Source organism: Solanum dulcamara, chromosome 11 (genome assembly GCF_947179165.1).
Source record: "Solanum dulcamara chromosome 11, daSolDulc1.2, whole genome shotgun sequence".
NCBI lineage: Eukaryota > Viridiplantae > Streptophyta > Magnoliopsida > Solanales > Solanaceae > Solanum > Solanum dulcamara.
In genome coordinates this window covers 11,558,237-11,580,329 of record NC_077247.1, presented here as the reverse complement: position 1 = coordinate 11,580,329, position 22,093 = coordinate 11,558,237, and the positions used below count along the sequence as shown (strand labels likewise).

The window sequence follows — 22,093 nt, the reverse complement described above, 5'->3', positions numbered from 1 at the left end:
TTATGGACTCGGTGAACAAAGTGTGGTCGCCCTCCCATCATCGGCACCACGGCACAGAATAACACCAGAGTAGGGAATATCTCCGTAACAAATCATATCATATCAGATGGCCATATCAAATCATATCATATCATATCATATCATATCAAAAACATATATGTACATGGCACAGCATAACTCCGTGGCATAACATTTACCACCCCATGTACATGTCATACCTGCCCCCTCACGTCGGGACACGGCGAACAATGCAGAGAAATACGCACGAAAACATATCCTGGCCCAGGCTCAGTGAAAGAGTGGTTACCGTATACACGAATAGAGTAGTGAGAAACTAAATGCAATTTAAATTACAAAACATTTATACAGACTCGATGGCATAATTTCAATAACAAATCATAAAAGGAAACTTGAATAATAATAATAGTACAAGTACTTCCAATATCACAATAGTCTATGTAAAAATAGTATTTTCCTAATCATCTCCGTACTTCCAAATATATTATGGGAATTAATGGAATAACTATTCATATAATATTAAGAAGCATAGCAAAGAGTTTCAAGGTATTCGGAATTCATTTGTGCAAAATATAGAAGTTTAGACAATTTTTCCAAAACTATTCATAATTAACTAATTCAATTCTATTGAATAGAAAAGGGAAAATTTCTAGCGTCGATTCCGGAGAGTAGAGTGATCCCCGAGGTCCGTATTCACTCCTATTACATCTAGGACATGCCAAGAGAAGAAAATGTAAAGCTTTACATACCTTTTTGGCCTTTTACAGTTGTCCAAGTTCAATTCCCGTTTCCTCCAAAATCTACAATTAGTCACATTTACCAATTACTATTCATAAGACTTTAAGAATTCAATTTTTCCAATACTTGTCTACAAAAATTTCGGCAGCATCTCCCCTATATATATGACACCCCGAGATTATAACTCGTCCACAATATTAACAACCAAGCCAACAACAACAACACCAATTCCATCGATAATCAATTTAACACACCATAATATAAATTGGTGTAATTTTCCAATTAGTACAACAACTTTCAACCAAACTTTGCATTTCCAAATAAATATGAATATCTCATATCCATAATTAATTTCAACTCATTCCAACATAAATGAAAAATATTCCAAGTAAGCTATCCAATTTTTATCAATTCCATATTTCACTCAAAAATTCCATAAATACAACAAAAATATTATAATTCATTTTCTTCCTTCAACTTCATAATCAAATCCATTTCCTTCTTTCAACTTTACAACCAACAACAACACTCCATACTTTTAATAATTTACCTCCATATTCTTATAATAGCATACTCAAATTACATAATTCCTACAAACTAGTTTAATACCAACTTACACCATTTAAGTTTCCTTATATTTCAAGAATTACAACAACAACTAACAAGCTATGCAACCTTAATTTTTTTCCATCTCATCACCTAACTCATATTTCCAACTTCAATTAATTTCATCCAACTTTCATTTTCAACATCAAATAATTAACATTACTACCATTCAAATACTACACAAAGATACTACAAAAAAATACTACACAAAAATTGAATCAGCTTACTCATAGAAGAACATGTATACATGGCACCATATTACCATATAAACTTTTATATTTCCATAAATTCCACACACCTCCACCTACTACAATATCAAAAACTTCATAACACAAAGAAAATAGATTAATTCTTACCTTTTCCTTCACTTCTCCAACTCTCCAAATCAACTAAACAAGTCTCCAAACTTCCAAAACAATTACACCATGTTGTAGAGCACCCTTGACTTAGTAGGAATACTAGGAAATTATAATTTTTGGGATGAAATTTGAAGGGTTAATTTACTCCCTCTCTTGGACGAACTTGTCTCTTGTTTTTCCTTAAGTTTTTCTTGCTTCCAACTCTTTCAAAATGTCTAGAAATCTCTAGGAGTTAGACGACTTAAAGGCTCCCATGTGAAATTACCATTTTGCCCCTCACCTTTTCTAATATTTCTAAGTTGAAATTCCACCTTTGCCCTTAACCTTTTATAGTATTTCCATATGTAAAATTCCAATTTTACCCCTAACCTTTTATGGTATTTCCACATGTGAAATTCCAATTTTACCCCTAACCTTTTATGGTATTTCCACATGAGTAATTCCAATTTTTCCCTTTAACTTTTCCAATAATTCCACCTCCCAACTTAATCAATAGAAACTTGTATATAACAAGACCAAGCATAGTCTTACCCTTGACTTGTTACAAGTATCCCCAACATGTCCTTAGGTGCAAAGTGCGGGTTATAACAACCCGAATGTTCAAAGTGGCCAAGGCCGGGACTGGGTACCCGGATGCTTGCTATAATACATAAGGGCGGTCAAGGCCAGGACGGGATACCCGAATGCTCATCGTAATACATCAGTATGATCGAGGTCGAGATTGGGTACCCGGATGCTCGTCATACGAGCAAGTCAGTAGAGGCCAGAACTGAGTACCCGGATGCTCTCCAATAATTCAAAACGGAGGCCGAGACTTGATACTCGGATGCTCACAGATAATTTATCCCATTATGTCAAACATTCTACACCCCAAATATAATACAATAGTATAAAAAAGTCTTTTCCCAAATAAGTCAACCGATATGCCGCCAAAACTAGAACCAGAGCCAAAGTCAATGATCACGAAATCTAATATTATCGACGCATCATGAAAGTCACGATTATATCAATTTATGGATAAAGATAATTTTAAGAGCAAGGGTAACGCCTAACTAAGGCCAAACTATCAGGCACTAGCCCGCTACACCATTCTACAAGGATCTAAGTCCACCGGAGCGACGCCAGGATATCTAAAGCAAGTTTACATTACTAACGACAACATACCCCACAGTATCAACAACATGCTCATTCAACTCTTCTTATAATACTGACAAATAACGACAAGATACACATGCTTCTAAAGTATGATGTCTAACACCTAAGATATACAATCAAACTACCTAACCCAAATTCCAACTATTTCAACATATTTTCACACATTCCAACTCAATCTAAAGAAAGGTAAAACCGTAGCCTACCTGTAGGCTAAATATGCGGGGCTTTAAATCACTATGCCGGAGCTTTTTCCTTTCAAACTACCTCAGAATGTTTCCACACTGTCAAAACCAGAACCACGACGTCAATACGGTTGTTTAGACACTAATTTCATAATTTTTGGAGACGGACCAATTTTGGAGTCTAAAATGGAAAATGTGGGACCCATATACGGAATTCTGTATTTGACCTCCAAAACAGGTTCTAAATATCACCCTAAGCTCATAAATCATATTTATGATACAATTTAGGGTGGAAAAATAATGCAAGATGATCCAAAAATCAATTTTCACATTTTCAACTAAGAAAACAAACAAGGCAACCTCTTTAAAATGCATTTGATTCTGAAAATTCAACCAAATTTGATTCTGAAAAATACTAAATAAGTAAATAAAAATACATTTTTACCTCAAATGAATCTTCCCCTTGCATTTCTGAGACTGCCACGAGATTTTTCACGAAATTCTCATGAATTTAGACCTTGATTCACCCAAATCGGGTTTATATAGGCCAAGAAATAATTTCTCAAAGTTCTATAAAAACTCAATCCAAAAATGGACACTGCTGTAAATAAAATCACGATTTTTACCTTAATCGAATGCTCAAAATCAGTTTTCAATCTCTCCAATGCATTCTCCACAAAAAATCTCACAAGTTTGCCTTTTTAATCACACAATTTGGAGCCCTAATGCTCAAGTTATGGGGTTTTAAAGTTGGAGAAATCCCCTCAAAAAAAGAAATAAAAGGGCAGCATTGCTGCACTGCTGCAATTTTTGGGAAAAAAATAATTAAAATCTCCGACGAGATGCTTGAGATTCGTTCGGAATCCGATAAAAATACACCAGATATGCTACCCTAGTAAATTCGACGTTTTGGACTCAATGGCGCATTCATAATCAGATATGAGATTATTTTAATAAAAAGTGGGTCTCATACCCAAGAGCCATTTTAAGCCTCATTCCACAATGGGCCTCGATATTAGTCCAAAAGCCTCGAAAAGTGAAGGAAAGGTCGTTCTAGACCCAAATCAATATTCCGTAACTAACCGCACAGACAGAATTTTTATTCGAGCATATTTTCCAAGAATGTTGACCAAAGTCAACCATAGGCTAAGTTTCAAAGTCAAAAGCGCCAAATAGCCCCAAACTCGTATTGATTGCCTCAATAGTCATTCCAATAGTGCTACTAACATAATTTGGTCATTTTGGAGCTGATGGAACCATCAGAATTTGAATTCGAGATCTCATTGACCCAAAACTCAAAAAGTCGCAACTAAACCAACTTAGGCCTTCAAAATATCAAAACAGACTCGGGACCTCTAAAAATTCAACCAACACTTCTTCTAGACCAAAAATCATCTCCCGAATCCAACGGAGTCATCAGAATTCCATTTCGAGCATCAGAATTCCACAAGTTGATGAAAGTCAAACCTTGACTTAAAGTTCCTCAAATTCTCAACTCAAGGCCTCGAATCTTCGTTACAACTCCAAAACTGATTCTATAAATTCTCCTAGGCCAATTTCGACATTTCAGAGCTGCTAGAATCGACAGAATTCTATTTTGAGACTCATAGCTCCAGTTGATCCCAAATACCACTTTCTAGTACTTAAAGCTTATGAAAACTCAAAATTTTCAAAGACTTAACTTTTCATAGGATTTTCTAAAAATCAACACTCGATACAATTCAAAAATAACTTAGGGCAACTAAAGGGAGGGGTAAAATGGTTATTTTACAAAAATTCCAATAATAACCTTGAGGGTCATTACAATATCCACTATGAAAAGAACTTTCGTCCGCGAAAGTAGGGACAAGAGTATACCTGGATGGCCAAATAAGCTGGGGAACTACTCTTGCATCTCCTTCTCGGTCTCCAATGTAGCCTCCTCGATTGGACGATTGCGCCACTGGACCTTAATCACAAGGATGGACTTAGAATGAAGCTGGCGAACATCTTTGGCTAAAATAGCAATCGGCTCCTCAACAAAAGTCAAACGATTATCCAACTCAACAGATTCATACTGAAGCACATGAGACTCATCTGGAATGTACCATCACAGAATAGAAACATGAAAAACAGGTTGTGCAGCTGAAAATGCTGGTAGCAAAGCCAACTCATAAGCAACCTCTCCAACTCTCCTCAGAATCTCAAAGGGCCCAATATACCTGGGGCTAAGCTTACCCCGCCTGCCGAATCTTATCACGCCATTCAAGGGCAACACCCATAAGAACACCTGATCTCCTACCTCAAAGTGCAAGGGCCGACGCCTGCGATCAGCGTAACTTTGGTGCCTACTCTGAGTTGTCCTCAACCTATCCTAAATAACCTAAACTCTGGTTATGGCATCTTGAAGTAAATCGGTACTATGAGGCCTAGGCCCCTGAAGACTCAAACCAACCAATTAGAGTGCGACAACGTCTACCATATAAGGCCTCAAACAGGGCCATCTGAATACTAGAGTGGTAGTTGTTGTTGTATGCAAACTCTGCCAAAGCTAAGTACTGCTCCCAATGACCCTTGAACTCTAATACACAAGCTCGCAGCATATCCTCTAGAACCTGAATAGTACGCTGTGACTGACCATTAGTTTGTGGATGAAATGTCGTACTAAGATCAACCCAGGTGCCCAACTCTCTCTGAAAGGACCTCCAGAAACTGGAAGTAAATTGAGACCCCCTATCTAATATAATATATATCGGTACTCGTGCAGACGGACCACCTCCTAAATATAGATTTAAGCTAGAAAATCTGCAGTAAAAGTGGACCATACTGGCAAGAAATGTGCTTACTTGGTCAATCGATCAACGATGACCCAAATACATCATTACTTCTGGATGATCGAGGCAATCCCATCACTAAGTCCATGGTAATTCATTACCATTTCCACTCGGGAATGGGTAATCTCTAAAAGACTCCACTAGGCCTCTGATGCTCCACCTTAACTTGCTGGCAACTTAAACAATGGGATACATACTCAGCTATATCTCTCTTCATACCATTATACCAGTAATACTATCTCCAATCCCAATAAATCTTCGCAGTGCCCGGATGGATAGAATATCTAGAATCGTAGGCCTTGTGAAGGATCAACTAAATAAAGTCTCCAACTCTGGGAACACAAAGGCGACCATCGAACCGTAGTATGCCATCCGAATCTATAGAAGCCTGGCCACCCTCATCTCGCAATACTAACTCTTAAAGCTCTACCAATGCTCCATCCTCAAACTGTCGGCCATAAATATGGTCTAGTAGAGATGATCGAGCTCCCATAAAAGCCAAAATTGGTCCAAAATCTGAGATTTCCGACCTGACCATCTGATTAGCCAAATACTGCATGTCCAAGGCTAGGGGTCGCTCCGCAGTGGACAAGTAAGTAAACTACCCATACTCCCCGTCTTCCAGCTCAAGCCATCCGCTACTACATTCGCCTTGCCTGGGTGGTAGAGGATAGAGATGCCATAATCGGCTAGTAGCTCAATCTAACGCTGTTGTCTAGAATTAAGATCCTTCTGACTCATAATGTACTATAAGCTGCGGTGATCTATATATATTTCGCAATAGACTCCGTATAAGTAGTGCCTCCACATCTTGAGCGCAAAAACTACTGCCGCCAGTTCTAGGTCATGGGTGGGGTAGTTGCGCTCGTGCACTCTTAACTGTCTAGAAGCATAAGCAATAACTCGGCCACACTGCATCAGTACACACCCAAGACCTATACCAGAAGCATCACAATATACCGAAAAGATCTCTCCCTCAACTGGTATAGTCAGAACATGAGCGATGGTAAGCAATTCCTTAAGCTTTCGAAAGCTCAACTCACACTCTTCGGACGACACAAAGGGAATATCTTTGTAGGTCAAATAGGTCAATGGGGCTACAATGGTAGAGAAACCCTCTATGAATCATCTATAATACCAAGCCTATCTAATGAAACTCCGAATCTCTGTAATAGATATGGGCCTAGCCCAACCACGAATAGACTCAATCTTCGCCGGATCCACTCTGATACCCTCTCTGGACACCACATATCCCAGAAATGCCACAGACTCCAACTAAAACTCACACTTTAAGAATTTAGCATAAAGCTGTTGATCCCTCAAAGTCTGAAGCACAACCCTCAAGTATTGCGCGTGCTCCTCCCTACTCTATGAGTATACCAATATGTCATCGATGAATACAATCATGAAGGAGTCAAGATAAGGCCTGAATACTCGAGTCATAAGGTCCATAAAAGTTGTGAGGGCATTGGTAAGCCCAAAAGACATCACAAGGAACTCATAGTAGCTATAGAGAGTCCGAAAAGCAGTCTTAGGAATGTCGGCTACTCTAATCCGCAACTGATGGTAGCCAAACCTCAATTCAATCTTAGAAAACACGATCCCACCCTAAAGCTGATCGAATAGATCATCGATATGAGGCATGGGGTAATAGTTTTTCACTGTCACCTTGTTCAGAAGTTTGTAATCAGCATACATCCATATAGTCTCATCCTTCTTCTTAATAAACAAGATGGGCGCACCCTATGGTGAAACACTCGGGCGAATAAATCCCTTACCTATAAGATCCTTAAGCTGCACGTTGATCTCCTTGAGCTCTACAGGGTCCATACGATAAGGTGGTATAGAAATAGGCTTAGTTTCCGGCTCCAAATCTATGGCAAAGTCAATATCTCTGTCTGGGGGTAGACCAGGTAGGTTAGTAGGGAAGACATCAGTATACTCCCTAATCACAGGGACTGAATCAATAGTAAGGGCCTCGCTGGACATATCACAGACATATGCTAAGTACGCCAAACACCTAGATGCCACTAGCCGTCAGGCCCACATAAAGGATATGATCCCTGTAGGTAAGCGACTATAAACACCCTGCCACAAGACCAGGAGAATACCAGGCATGGCTAATGTAACAGTTTTGGCATAACAGTCCAAAACTGCATGATGAAGGGACAACCAATCTATGCCCACAATAATATCAAAGTTCAGCATATCAAGTAAAATAAGATCTGCCCGAGTCTTATGCCCCTGAATAGTCATCGCACAGGATCTACAAACCCGATCCACTACTAAAGAATCCCCTACCGAGGCCAAAACATGTAACGGGACCTCAAGTGACTCATAAGGAATACCCAGACAAGGAGAAAAAATATATAGACACATAGGAATACATGGAACCTGGATCAAATAAAGCTGAAGCAGTCTACTGACAAATAAGGATAGTACCGATGATAACATCATCTGATGCCTCAGCCTCTGCCCTCGCCGGAGTAGCATAGAAGTGTCCCTATCAGCATCCCCCATGAGCATTTGCCCTACTACCTGACCTGCCTCCCTGGGAACCTCCCCGAATACCCTACTGACTATCACTATGGCCATGACCCTGATCTATACCTCCTGGTGGAGGTGGTGCTACTACCAATAGTCTAGCCCAGTTGGGACACTTCCTAGCCCAGTGCTCCAGTGAGCTACAATCAAAGCATCCTAAAGTAGAGCAACCCATGATAACTCATCCGCGATAGGAAGGAAGCGGACTTGATCCCCTAGAGCTCTGCCCTATGGTGGAACCCCCCAAATGGTCTGACTACCCTCAACTGCTGGCAGGGCAGCCTGAATCGATCGGCTGGACTGACCCTACTAGTACCTATCCTGCTAGAACCGCTAGAGGGGCCTGTCATAACTAGCATAGCCTCTAGAATGGGACCTAATATAGTTATCCTAATGCCTGGGTCTCTTATCGCTACCCTTTTGGGCCTAGCGATGAATAGTATTGATCGTGCGGGTATGATCCACCACATCTAGAAAAGAGTAGCACGCACAAACAAGGTATTTGGTCCCTAACCTCAGGTAAGGTCTCAATCCGCGCACAAGACATCGTACCCGCTCCTTCTCAGTGGTAGAATCATAGTGGTATGTTGGGAAAGCTGATGAAATCTAGCCTCATACTCTACAATCGTTATGTAGCCCTTCTCCAACTGAGTAAACTGATTCCGAAGTCGGTTCTAAACACTCCGTACTCGGTTGCTCGTCATACTAGCAAGCTAGTAGAGGCCGGGACTGAGTACCCGGATGCTCCTCGATAATTCAAAATAGAGGCCAGGACTTGATACCCGGATGCTCACAGATAATTTATCCCATGATACCAAATATTCTACTCCCCAACTAAAATACAATAGTATAAAAAAAAATCTTTTCCCAAATGAGTCAACCGATATGCCGCCAAAAGTAGAACCGAAGCCAAAGTCAACGATCATAAAATCTAATATTGCTGATGCATCACGAAAGTCACGATTATATCGATTTATGGATGAAGATAATTTTAAGAGCAAGGGTAACGCCTAACTAAGGCCAAAATACCAGGCACTAGCCTGCTACACTATTCTACAAGGATCTAAGTCCACCAGAGCGATGCCGGGACTTCTAAAGCAAGTTTACATTACTAAGGAAAACATACCCCACAGTATCAACAATATGCTTATTCAACTCTCCTTATAATACTAACAAATAACGACAAGATACACATGCTTCTAAATATTCGAAAACCCGATAATAAGCATAAAGCATAATTTCTAACACCTAAGATATATAATCAAACTACCTAACCCAAATTCCAACTATTTCAATATGTTTTCACGTATTCCAACTCAATCTAAAGAAAGGTAAAACCGTAGCCTACGTATAGGCTAAATATGCGGGCTCCAAATCACTATGACAGAGCTTTTCCCTTCCAAACTACCTCAGAATGTTTCCACGCTGTCAAAAACAGAACCATGACATTAATACAATCGTTTGGACACCAATTTCATAATTTTTAGATATGGACGAATTTTAGAGTCTAAAACGGAAAATGTGGGACCCACATATAGAATTCTGGATTTAACCTCCAAAACAGGTTCTAAACGTCACCCCAAGCCCACAAATTAGATTTCTGACACAATTTGGGGTGGAAAAATAATGCAAGATGATCAAATAATCAATTCCCACATTTTCAACTAAGAAAACAAACAAGGCAGCCTCTTTACGCGTCAATTTCTCAAAAATGAAAATCTCCCAATCAAAAAAAATTACACCATGACGTTTCTTGCAAAAAAAAACCACAATCTAGCCTCAAGAATCACTCAAAACGGAGTTATATTGACAAAGATACACTCTTCCAAAATTCAACAAAATTTGATTCCAAAAAATACTAAATCAGTAAATAAAAATGCATTTTTTACTTGAACGAATCTCCCCCTCACATTTCTGAGATTACCACGAGATTCCTCACGAAATTTTCTTGAATTTAGACCCTTGAATCACAAAAATTGGATTTATATAGGCCAAGAAATAATTTTTCAAAGTTCTTCAAAAATTCAATTCGAAAATAAACACTATTGTAAATAAAATCACGATATTTACCTGAATCGAATGCTCAAAATCAGTTTTCAATCTCTCCAATGCATTCTCCATGAAAAATCTCACAAGTTTGCCTTTTTAATCACCCAATTTGGAGCTCTAATGCTCAAGTTTTGAGGTTTTAAAGTTGGAGAAACCCCCCCCCCCCCAAAAAAAAAAGAAATAAAAGGGTTGTTGGCAGCACTGCTGTACTGCTGCAATTTTTGAAAAAAAAATAATCAAAATCTCCGACGGGGTGCTCGGGATTCATTCGAAATCCGATAAAAATAAACTAGATATGCTAACCACTAAATTTGATGTTTCGGACTCAATGGCGCATTCATAATTCCCATACGAGATCATTTTAATAAAAAGTGGGTCCCACATCCAATAGCCATTTTAAGCCTCATTCCACAACAGGCCTCGATATTAGTCTAAAAGCCTCGAAAAGCAAACGAAGGGTTGTTATAGACCAAAATCAATATTTCGAAACTAACAGCACTGTCAGAATTTTCATTCGAGCGCATTTTCCAAGAATGTTGACCAAAGTCAACCATAGGTTAAGTTTCAAAGTCAAAAGCGCCAAATGGCCCCAAACTCGTATCGATTGCCTCGATAGTCATTCCAACAATGCTACTAGCCTAATTTGGTCATTCCGGAGCTGATGGAACAATTAGAATTTGAATTTGAGATCTCGTTGACCCAAAACTCGAAAAGTCGCAATTAAACCAACTTAGGGCTTCAAAATACAAAAATGGACTCGGGACCTCTAAAAACTTAACCAACACTTCTCATAGACCAAAAACTATCTCCTGAATCCAACGGAGTCGTCAAAATTCTATTCCGAGCATCGGAACTCCAAAAGTTGTCCAAAGTCAAACCTTGGCTTAAAGTTCCTCAAATTCTCAACCCAAGGCCTCAAATCTTCGTTACAACTCCAAAACTAATTCTGTATTTCTCCTAGGCCAATTTCAACATTTCGGAGCTGCTGGAATTGGCGGAATTCCATTTCGAGACTCATAGCTCCAGTTGACCCCAAATACCACTTTCTAGTACTTAAAGCTTATGAAAACTCAAAATTTCCAAAGACTTAACTTTTCATAGGATTTTCTAAAAATCAACACCCGGTACCAATCAAAAATAACTCGGGGCAACTAAAGGGAGGGGTATGACCTTAAGGGTCATTACATGTGATTAGGCAGATAGGCCGCGAATGCGAAGGCAAAAACTTATCTACACCAGCTGATGCGTATCAACTGGTTTTTTCAAGACGCAATTCTCCATTGGGGGTGCTCGGATTTGTTTGGATTTTTTTGCGCATAAACAAACTATGCTACCCCACCAAACTTGATTTTCTAGAAGCAACGACGATGTTAAAACTTCCAACAGAGTTTGTGTCAACAAAAAGTAGATCTCACGCCCAAGTACTGTTTTTAACCAATTTCAACAAGAGGCTTGGGATTCGATCGAAAGGCTTAATGTCATGATCCAATATCTCAGGTCATGATAGTGCCTACTACTACCCCCTAGTATGTAAGCTAACCCATATCGTGCAACTGCGAGTAATGGGATGCAGGATAGAAGTCTAGCAATATAATCTAATACAGTAAAGTAATAATAAGAGCATACTTGAACGCGAGAAAACAACTAAATATATACAAACAGAAAGGATTCCTCCCAGAACCTAGAAGTCACATGTACAGAGTTACTCGTAAAAAGAGTACAGGTCCCAAAAATGGACCACGGAAATAGAGTAGTCTCAAAAACCAAAAGATAGGAAAGATGTATATACATAGGGAGATGGGTAAATCTAGGATGCAATATGCTCACCCTCTCCTCCGATCACGACCACAGCTGACTTGAGTCAATGCCTGTGGCTAGTACCCGGACCTACATCACGAAAATAGATATAGAGTGTAATATGAGTACCAAAACAATAGGTACCCAGTAGGCATCATAGGCCGACTAAGCAAGATAAGCAAAAGTAAACTAAAATACGAGTAAAAGATCAAAACCAAAGACAGGGCAAGAAATAAATATAGGTAGGTAGACAAGCGTACTAAAACACAATGAGAAAGAATCTGACCAAATCCGCTGGGCTCCCATAAATCCGACAGGTACCTTCGTGCATAAGTAAAGAGTAACCACCTGCACGGACTCCCATAAGCCCGATAGATGCAAGAATAGCTTGAGGAAAATAAATAGAGCCAAAAGGATTCCAATAATATCGCTATGTCTTGGACTTGAACTGAACCATTCCTAACTCTAAAACCTTAACCCAAAGCTGAGAGTAGATGAAGACATTAAACTGAAGATTCATTGGGGAATCAGGAATTGAACCACGTGTAAACTAGACCACAGACTTCGATCTAGTAATTGTATCTAATAAGTCGACGTGAGTAAGCTAGACCATGGACATCGATCGAGTAACTGTAGCCAAGGATCAAAAACGGGTAAGTTAGACCACAGAGTTCAACTGGGTAATTGTAGATAAGAAGCCTGATCAAAAGTAAGCTAGAACACAGACTTCAACCGTGTAGCAGTAGCTAAGGAGCCGAACACAAGTAAGATGGACAACAAATTTTAACCTAGTAATTATAGCTAGGGGAGTGAGCCAAATTAGAATCAGCGACCAATCGTGCTTCATGAGGAGTACCCCCAAATCGAGTGTCATCAATGCACCACTCCATCCCGAATATAATATAACCTAAATCATCGAGAAGACTCCCAAGAATCAAGAACCAAGTGATACAGGACCGATAGGAGAATAGGACATTATGGAGGTAAGGTCACAAGTTATGTTACTGCCTAGCTAAAGCTTAGACTATTAGACTCAAGTCTGTTATATTAGTCTACAGGGAGCTAACCGTCTGAAACTACGTTGGAGAAGTTCTAAGGCCCAACGACACCAAACTCGCGCAAGTCTAAGGAAATCACTAGTCTAAGCCTAGACTAAGACCCAACATGCTTCCAACATATAACCACAGGAACGATATTCACCACAAGGCATGGATGCTCAGGATTAGCATGAGTCATGCTTACACAGTCCAACAATTTCTCAAAAATAACACCTAGGTCATGGAATCTAGGAAATTAGCATGCTCGGTACCCAAACCCCTCCAAACTCATACAATTCAACACCCAAACCATGCTCAGTCAAATGAGGGGAAAACCATAGCCTACCTATAGGCCGATCGTGCGTGCTCCAACTCACGAAATCGAAGCTTTTCCCTTTCGAGTGGCCTCCGATTGCTTTCACTCTATCAATAATAGAATCACAATGTTAATTTGGTCATTATGACACTTAAATTATCGAATTCAGAGACGGGCCAATTTCGGGGTCCAAAATGGAAAATGTGGGACTCGAATCAAAATTCTGGAATTGACCCCAAAAACTAGTCCAAAGCAGCGCCCCAATCTCACAAATCAATGTGATAAATAGTATGGAGTTGGGAAACGACATGAAATGGGCATGCAATAAAAATTCAACAATCAAGCTAAGAGAGCATCTATGGAAGCTTCTGAAAGAAGAAAAATTCTCAAAAATGAAACCCCCACGACCCAAACAAAACACACTATGATGTTCCTTGTAGAAAAACTTACAAGTTAGCCTAAAATATTACTAAAAATGGAACTCATATAATCAATATACAGTCTCCCAAATTTCAACAAAAATTTAATTCAAAAATAACTAGAACATTAGTTAATTACATAAATTTACCTCACACGCTGCTTCCCCTCTAGTTTGTGAGCTCACCACTAGATTTCCAACAAAATTCTCTTGAATTTAAACCCTTAAATCATCAATTTTGGTTGAGAAATGGAGGAGAAATAAAAGTTGAAATTTTAGAAGTGATGCTGAATTCGTCCTTTCTCTTTTATTAAAAAACCAAGATTTTGGCCTTCACGAACGCGGCCTAAGTGGCCTGCAAATGCTGAGGTCAGTGTGCTTGGCCTTCGCGAGCGTGGAGGAAAAAGACTTACACCTCTGTGAAAGTGCCGTAGTTTCCATGAACGTGGAGAACGATTTCCTAGACTTCCGCGAATGAGGCCAATGGCCCGTGATCGCTTAAATTTTTTTTGGCTACACCAGACATCAGCTAAAAAGCTGATATTTCTCAAGGTCAAATATTCTGACAGGGTGCTCAAAATTTGGTTGGAATCCCGTGCGTACAAAGGAGATATGCTACCCCACTAAATTCGATATTCCAAACTCAATGGCGCAGTCGAAATTTTCATTCGAGGTCTTTAGGATAGGTTTCATAACTAAGGGCTATTTTGAGCTAAAATCCACAACGGGCCTCGGAATTAGATAAAAAACCTCGAAAAGTGAACGAAGGGTCACTCTAGACCAACCTCAACATTCAGGAACAAATCGCGCTGTCAGAATTTTCATCCGAGCGCATTTTCCAAGATTGTTGTCCAAGTTAACTATAGGCCAAATTTCTAAGGCAAAAGTGCCAAATGGTCGAAAACTCGTACTGATTGCCTCGGTACTCATGTCGACTGCGCTACTAGCCTAATTTGGCTATTTCAAAGTTGATGGAACCATCAAAATTCCATTCGAAGGTCATTTTTCTAAAGTTATGACCGAAGTCAACTTCTCAAGTTATAAAAGCTCTAAAGCAGGGAAATGGGCCTAAAACCTAAATGAACGATCAGGCGACGGAATAGTCAGTGACAACAAGTCATAAATGACTTGGGATCGCTATAGGAACACTCTAAATGATGAAATGTATGCTTAAATTCAAAAATGACGTGTAGGGTCATTACAACATCCACCACTAAAAGAACTTTCGCCCGTGAAAGTAAGAGGCAAGAAGTACCTGAAGCCTCAAATAAGCCGAGGAGCTGTGATAACATCCAAATATACTTTTTGAAAAGAAATATAAACGGTCGTTTGCAATATATTTACCAAACTATGAGTCGGGGTCTATCCCACACAGAATATGGAAGAATATTGTCAATAGCAAAATTTAACTAGATAGTCCTTATTTTAAAAGGGGAGGATTTAAATTGAAACAAAAATAAAAAGAACAATAATAGTTTGGACTAAATATTTATTTGTATTTAGATTATTAGAAGTAACTAGGGATGTGTTCCCCGTTATTTCATAGCTCATCTACAATATTATATTAGTAATTGATTTTAGTTCTTAGCATGCAATATCGGTATGTTAAGTTCATCTAAGTCCTTGATCTGATAAATAAGTGAATTTGACCACACAACTTGATCTGTCTACGAGTGTATGCTTTACTAATCCTTACCAATGATCCCAGATTTAATTATCCCTTGATCCATCCAAACTAATTAGATGAGGATGATTAGCCCCAAATCTCATTGTTTAATTCCTTTTCCCATTCGTTACCTCTTTGATTCGGCAAATAAGAATAAGGCGAGTTCTAACATTTGCAGCCGTTAAAAAGCAATTAAAGTGAAGGGAAAAAACAATACATGCTTAAAATCATTCAAGAATCACTTTTTACATAAACTTACTTTGATAATTCATCATGGTTTCCATAAACCCAATTATGCAATTTAGCTACTCATAGTTTAAAAATCACAATTTTGAAATTATAGATAAAATCTTAATTATGAATATGCAAAATTGAATAGAATAAATTCAAAATCATGAATTCTTGAAGATATAATAAAAAACAAATAGAGAAGAAACAAATAAACCAGTTTTCTCCGATCTTCACAGTGGCTCTTCCAAAATTCCCAAGCTATAAATATCTAAGTCCTAGGTTAAAAGTTAATTGTGAGTTTTGTGTTAGTTATATGTTATTGTCTAGAAGAATTATTTTTATTGACTATTTATGGATGTAGAAAACCCCAAATAAATTAACTGAGTCCAAAACTAAATCCAAAACCAAGAGGAATAGGTTCCGTGTGAACTGTGCACCACCTCAACTTTGCTATTGTCTTTACCGATTGGCTGGCACGTTGCAGTATGTTGTTGTTTCATCAATTTGTTGCAAAGTTTGAATATATAAAAATATAATATAATATTCAATTTAATCCATTAAGCTACTTGCTTAATTTTCTTCTTTGATCTTTCCTTTTTAATTCATTTTGGCTTCAAATTTCTTCATTTTTTATATAAAATTAATCCTACAAATAAAATACACTATTTAGAATAATCCATAAAATTTATACTCAAAAAGGACAAATAAAAAAACTAAATGTGAGATAATTAATGATTAAAAATATGAATTTTTGGGCTCATATCAACACCCCACACTTAAATTTTTGCTCGTCTTCGAGCAAGAATTAAAGCTCATCTAAAAAATATCAAACGTGGAATGCCATCACTTTGGTTGATACAAATAATTAGGCCATACAAAAATTTCAAAATGTCAAGTACAAGTTTCGATCATTATGCATGATATATAATAAAACAACAAACATCTAACCTCCTAACCTCAAGGAATGACTCTAACTCATCAAATTTAAGTTTGCTCACCTACTCTATCAAAGACAGCTAATAAAATCACATATCTATCATGAAACAAGTGCTCTCACTAGAATAAATAGTCCACACATTAATTTAATAATTGAATGTAAATTAAGGACTTAGCATCAAATAATAACTCTCACCCTCACAAAAGAATTCACATGTATGCACAAAGAATCATAGGCTTGCCCATTATGTACATCTCTACTAATTTAGCATGCTCGAATAGAATTAAATAGGAATTTAACGGGTTATAATGTAGGCTAGGGGACGGGTAGGAAAACTATATAATAGTGACGTACACTTCCCTAAGTACTTTGCACTTTTAGATTTCATCACCATTATTTTTTTCTTTATTTTTAGCCCTCTCTTCCATAATTATTTCGCTAGTAATTTTATCTCATCAAGAATGTTTCAATCATTATTATTTTTTTTCAAGTAATTTTTTTTTTCATGTCACATTCTTTGCAAGAGGGCTTTTTTCATCACTTTGCAGCTATCATCGATTACCTTTTTGCACTCAACCATTCCTTTTCTTCAAATTTAACAATTATAATAAGTCTATGCTACAGTGCTCAAGGAAGCAAGGTGAAAAAATTAAGGATACAACAAAAAAAGTCGAGGCATAAATATGGCTACCATTAAAAGGCTACAACCTCAAAAGGGCTAACTAGTGATATAATATCTGAACAAGGCTAAACTTTAAAAAACAAATCAAAGAAAGTCTATTATCATCTTCTAAACAGAGCAATACTTTTTTTATTTTGCTTCAATAACATGCAGGGCAAGTTCTAGACTAAGATGCAAAACATGGAATATATGCAAACAACCTCACCACACATGGCACAAGTCTCAATCAAGATGGATCAATTTTACTTCTAAGATAGATAGGGTCATTATGAATAATAAAATAAAATAAACTATACACAGAGTCACAAGAATGAGTTTAGATGTCAAATAGCCTATTATTTAATGAGTAATCAAGAATTCACAAGAAGGTACACTCAAAATTAGACCTAAATAGTAAGTATCAAATCAAAAAGGTCTTTTCACTTCTCTTCAAAAAAAAGGAAAAAGAAAAATCTAATCTAAAAAAAGTAAAAGATACTCGACTCAAAGGGACCCCCATCAAAAAAGAACCGAAGAGAAAAACCAAGGGGTGGACAAAGTATGGTCTAAAAAAATTTAAGAACCATAAAAAAGACTATTTTAATAATAAAAGAAAACTCTTTTCGTATTTTTTTTCTTTTTTTAAAAAAAATCAACCAAAAAAACTAAAAAGAAATAAACAAACAAATAAATAAAATACTATAGAATACTTCACCCTTAAAATATTGGAAGATATTCCACCCCACACTTAAAATTATGTTTTGTCCCCAAAGCAATTTATAGAAAAGAGATGAAGCAGAATGGTAAGTGACACTATAAAAATAAAAATAAGAACCTATACTACAAATTGGGTTGCCTCCCAATAAGCGTTTGATTTAACATTGCGGCATGACGTTGGTCACTTAACTACTCAAACTTCATCAAGTTTCCACATGGGTTGCCTCCCATGAAGCGCCTGATTTAACATCGCGGCACGACACCATCAATATTACTATTTTTTCTTCCACTTTGAGGATATGAATTGCACCCCAATTTTGCATCAATTTTTCTATCTTTTTCAAGAGGTGGTGGTACAAAATAAAGGAACCAAGAAATAGAAATTTTTTGTTGCAATTCTTGACCCTTAAATGAGGAATATAATTTTTCAATTTTGAAACAACAAATTCAAGAATATAGGTCATTGTTCCTCCTCCATAAACTCTTTCACATGCTCAGATGGCTCGATTAATATCTCATCATCTAAAAAAATGTGGAAAAATGATTAGAATGAGGTTCAATGCGCCCTAACTCATGAATTGTATTGATATTGATATCCTCGTATTTACATATATTAGAGTTTTTAAAAATAATATTATCTACTTTATTACATAACTCTAGTGTACTCTTCTCAACAGTGACAACATCAATAAAAGTATGATCAAGTAATTGGCCCTCCAATATTAGCTCCTCAAGTTGGCCTATAAACATCTTTTCTTCCTCACTAATTTGTTGGGTGTCAAATGCGTCAATCTTTGCATTCAACTTAGCATTTAATGTGTAAATATCCTAGACAAACGTATTATCGTCATACATGAGCTTAATTATTGTTCTATACAGAAGTATCAACAAATATTCCATGTCCCAATATAACTTATCTTGTTGGAAAAAAACTAACCTGTAAGAATCCATAATATCAAAAGTACAAGAATTACAGGAAAACTTATCATTGTATACTTTTTCAGATGAAATCTCAAGAAGACTAAAAATTATTATTATTATTATTATTATTATTATTAATAATAATAATAATAATAATAAAGAAAAATAAAATAAAAAATAATACTAAAAAAATAAACTAGAAAAAATAAGGAGTACAAATCAAAATAATTACTAAAGACAATTTATAAGCCATATTCCCTGGCAACGGTGCCCTTTTTAATAACATCCAAATATACTTCTTGAAAAGAAATATAAATGGTCGTTTGTAATATATTTATTCAACTATGAGTCAGGGTCAATCCCATACAGAATATGAAAAAATATTGTCAATAGCAGAATTTAACTTGATAGTCCTTATTTAAAAAGGGGGAGATTTAAAATGAAACAAAAATAAAAAGAATAATAATAGCTTGGACTAAATATTTATTTGTATTTAGATTTTTATAAGTAACTAGGAATCTGTTCCCCTAATTTCATAACTCAGCTAGAATATTGTATTAGTAATTGATTTTAGTTCTTGGCATGCAATATCGGTACGTTAAGTTCACCTAAGTCTTTGATCCGGTAAATAAGTGAATTTCACTACACAACTTGATCCGTCTACGAGTGTATTCTTTACTAACTCTTACCAATGATCCCAGATTTAGCTATCCCTTTATCCATTCAAACTAATTAGATGAGGATGATTAGCCCCAAATCTCGTTGTTTAATTCCTTTTCCTATTCGTTACCTCCTTGATCTGGCAAGTAAGAATAAGGTGAGTTCTAACATTTGCAACAGTTAAAAAGCAATCAAAGAGAAAGGAAAAAAATACATGCATAAAAATCATTCAAGAATCATTTTTTACATAAATTTACTTCGATAATTCATCATGGTTCGCACAAACTCAATTATGCAATTTAGCTACTCATACTTTGAAAATCACAATTTAAAAATTATAGACAAAATCTTAATTATGAACTTGCAAGATAAATTCAAAATCTTGAATTCTTGAAAATATAATTAAAAAAAATAGAGAACAAAAGAATAAACTAATTTTCTCTAGCCTTCACGGTGGCTCTTCCAAAATTCACAACTATAAAAATCTAAGTCCTAGGTTAAAAGTTAAGTGTGAGTTGTGTGTTAGTTCTATATTAGTTGTCTAGAAGAATTATTTTTATGGACTATTTATAGATGTAGAAAATCTCAAATGAATTAACTGAGTCCAAACCTAATTACGAAACCCAAAACCTAGAGGAATAGGTTCCACGTGCACTATGCACCGCCTGAACTTTGCTATTTTCTTCAGTGATTGGCTTGCCACGTGGCAGTGTGCTTCTGTTTCATCAATTTGTTGTAAAGTTTGAATATATAAAAGTATAATATAATATTCAATTTAATCCATTAAGCTACCTGCTTGATTTTCTTCTTTGATCTTTCTTTTTTAATTCGTTTTGGCTTCAAATTTCTTCATTTTTGTGTCAAATTAATCCTACAAATAAAATACACTATTTAGCACAATTCATAAAAATTATGCTAAAAAGGAAAAAGGAAAAGACTAAATGTTAGACAATTAATGACAAAATATGAATTTTTTGCCACATATCAAACTACCCCCGCATCTCATGCTTGGGCTCCCGGGTAGCTCCTCGACTGACAATGCCTTTAATGGACCTTAAACACTGGAATGGCTCTGGAATGCAACTGCCTAACGTCTCTGGCCAAAATATCAACTAGCTCCTCAATATATCTCAAGCGATCATCCAAGTCAACCGCATCATACCGAAGCACATGGGACTCGTCTGGAATATACCGGCGCTACATCGAAACATGAAAAACTGGATAAATATCTTAAAAGGTCAGGGGAAAAGATAACTCATATGTGACCTAGGCAATTATCCTCAATATATCGGAAAGGCCAATATACCTGGGGCTAAGCTTGCCCCGCCCCCTAAATCTCATCACGCCCTTCATAAGAGATACATGGAGGAATACTCTGTCACCAATGGCAGACTTCAATGATCAACGACTATGATCCACATAGCTACGGTGTCTATTCTGAACTATCCTGAGCCTATACTGAATCAACCTCACATGATCTAAGGTCTTATGCATCAAGTTTGTACCGTGTGGCCTAGGATCCGTAGACTCAAACCATCCAACTGGAGAGAAACAACGCCTACCATATAAGGCCTCAAACTGGGCCATCTGAATACTGTAGTGGTAGTTGTTCATGTACGCAAACTCCACCAAAGGAAAGAACTGATCCCACTGACCTCCAAAATCCATGACACAAGTCTATAACATATCCTCTGACTGACCATCCCTCTGCAGGTGGAAAGTTATGCTAAGGTCGACACCGGTTCCCAGCTCCTCCTAAAAAGTCCTTCAAGTGCTAGATGTGAACTGTGAGCCCCGGTCTAAGATTATAGAAACAGGCACACCATAAAGGAGAACCACCTTCAAAATGTAGATATGGGCTAACCTCTCAGCACTATAGGAAGTATGAAAGGAAAGGAAGTGTGCTGACTTGGTCAATTGATCCACGATGACCCAAATGCTATCAAGACCACGTGAAGTGCTAGGTAACCCCACATTGAAGTCCATGGTGATTCTCTCTAATTTCCACTCAAGAATGGGTAATCTCTGAAGCTCGCCACCAGGCCTCAAATGCTCAGCCTTAACCTATTGACAACTCAAACAACGTGACATATAATCCACAATATCTCTCCTCATGTCTCCCTACCAGTAGTGTTGCTTTAATTCATCATACATCTTAGGAGTGCCCAGATGGATAGAATATTTGGAGTCATAAGCCTTGCTAAAAACCATCTGAATCAAACCCCCAACATTCATAACAAAGAGATGACCACCAAACCTCAAAACCCC

At 37.3% G+C, this 22,093-nt stretch overlaps 1 protein-coding gene across 1 annotated transcript; it reads right to left on the bottom strand.

Annotated features, from left to right (window-relative positions):
• Positions 1 to 4,940: 4,940 nt before the first annotated feature.
• Positions 4,941 to 21,493, bottom strand: LOC129872425 (uncharacterized). Its single transcript, XM_055947418.1, has 3 exons — positions 21,299 to 21,493; positions 20,879 to 21,022; positions 4,941 to 5,069 (listed from the first exon to the last, which is right to left on the bottom strand). The coding sequence occupies exons 1-3, from the start codon at positions 21,491 to 21,493 to the stop codon at positions 4,941 to 4,943; spliced, it is 468 nt and encodes a 155-aa protein (XP_055803393.1).
• Between the last annotated feature and the right edge of the window lie 600 nt (positions 21,494 to 22,093).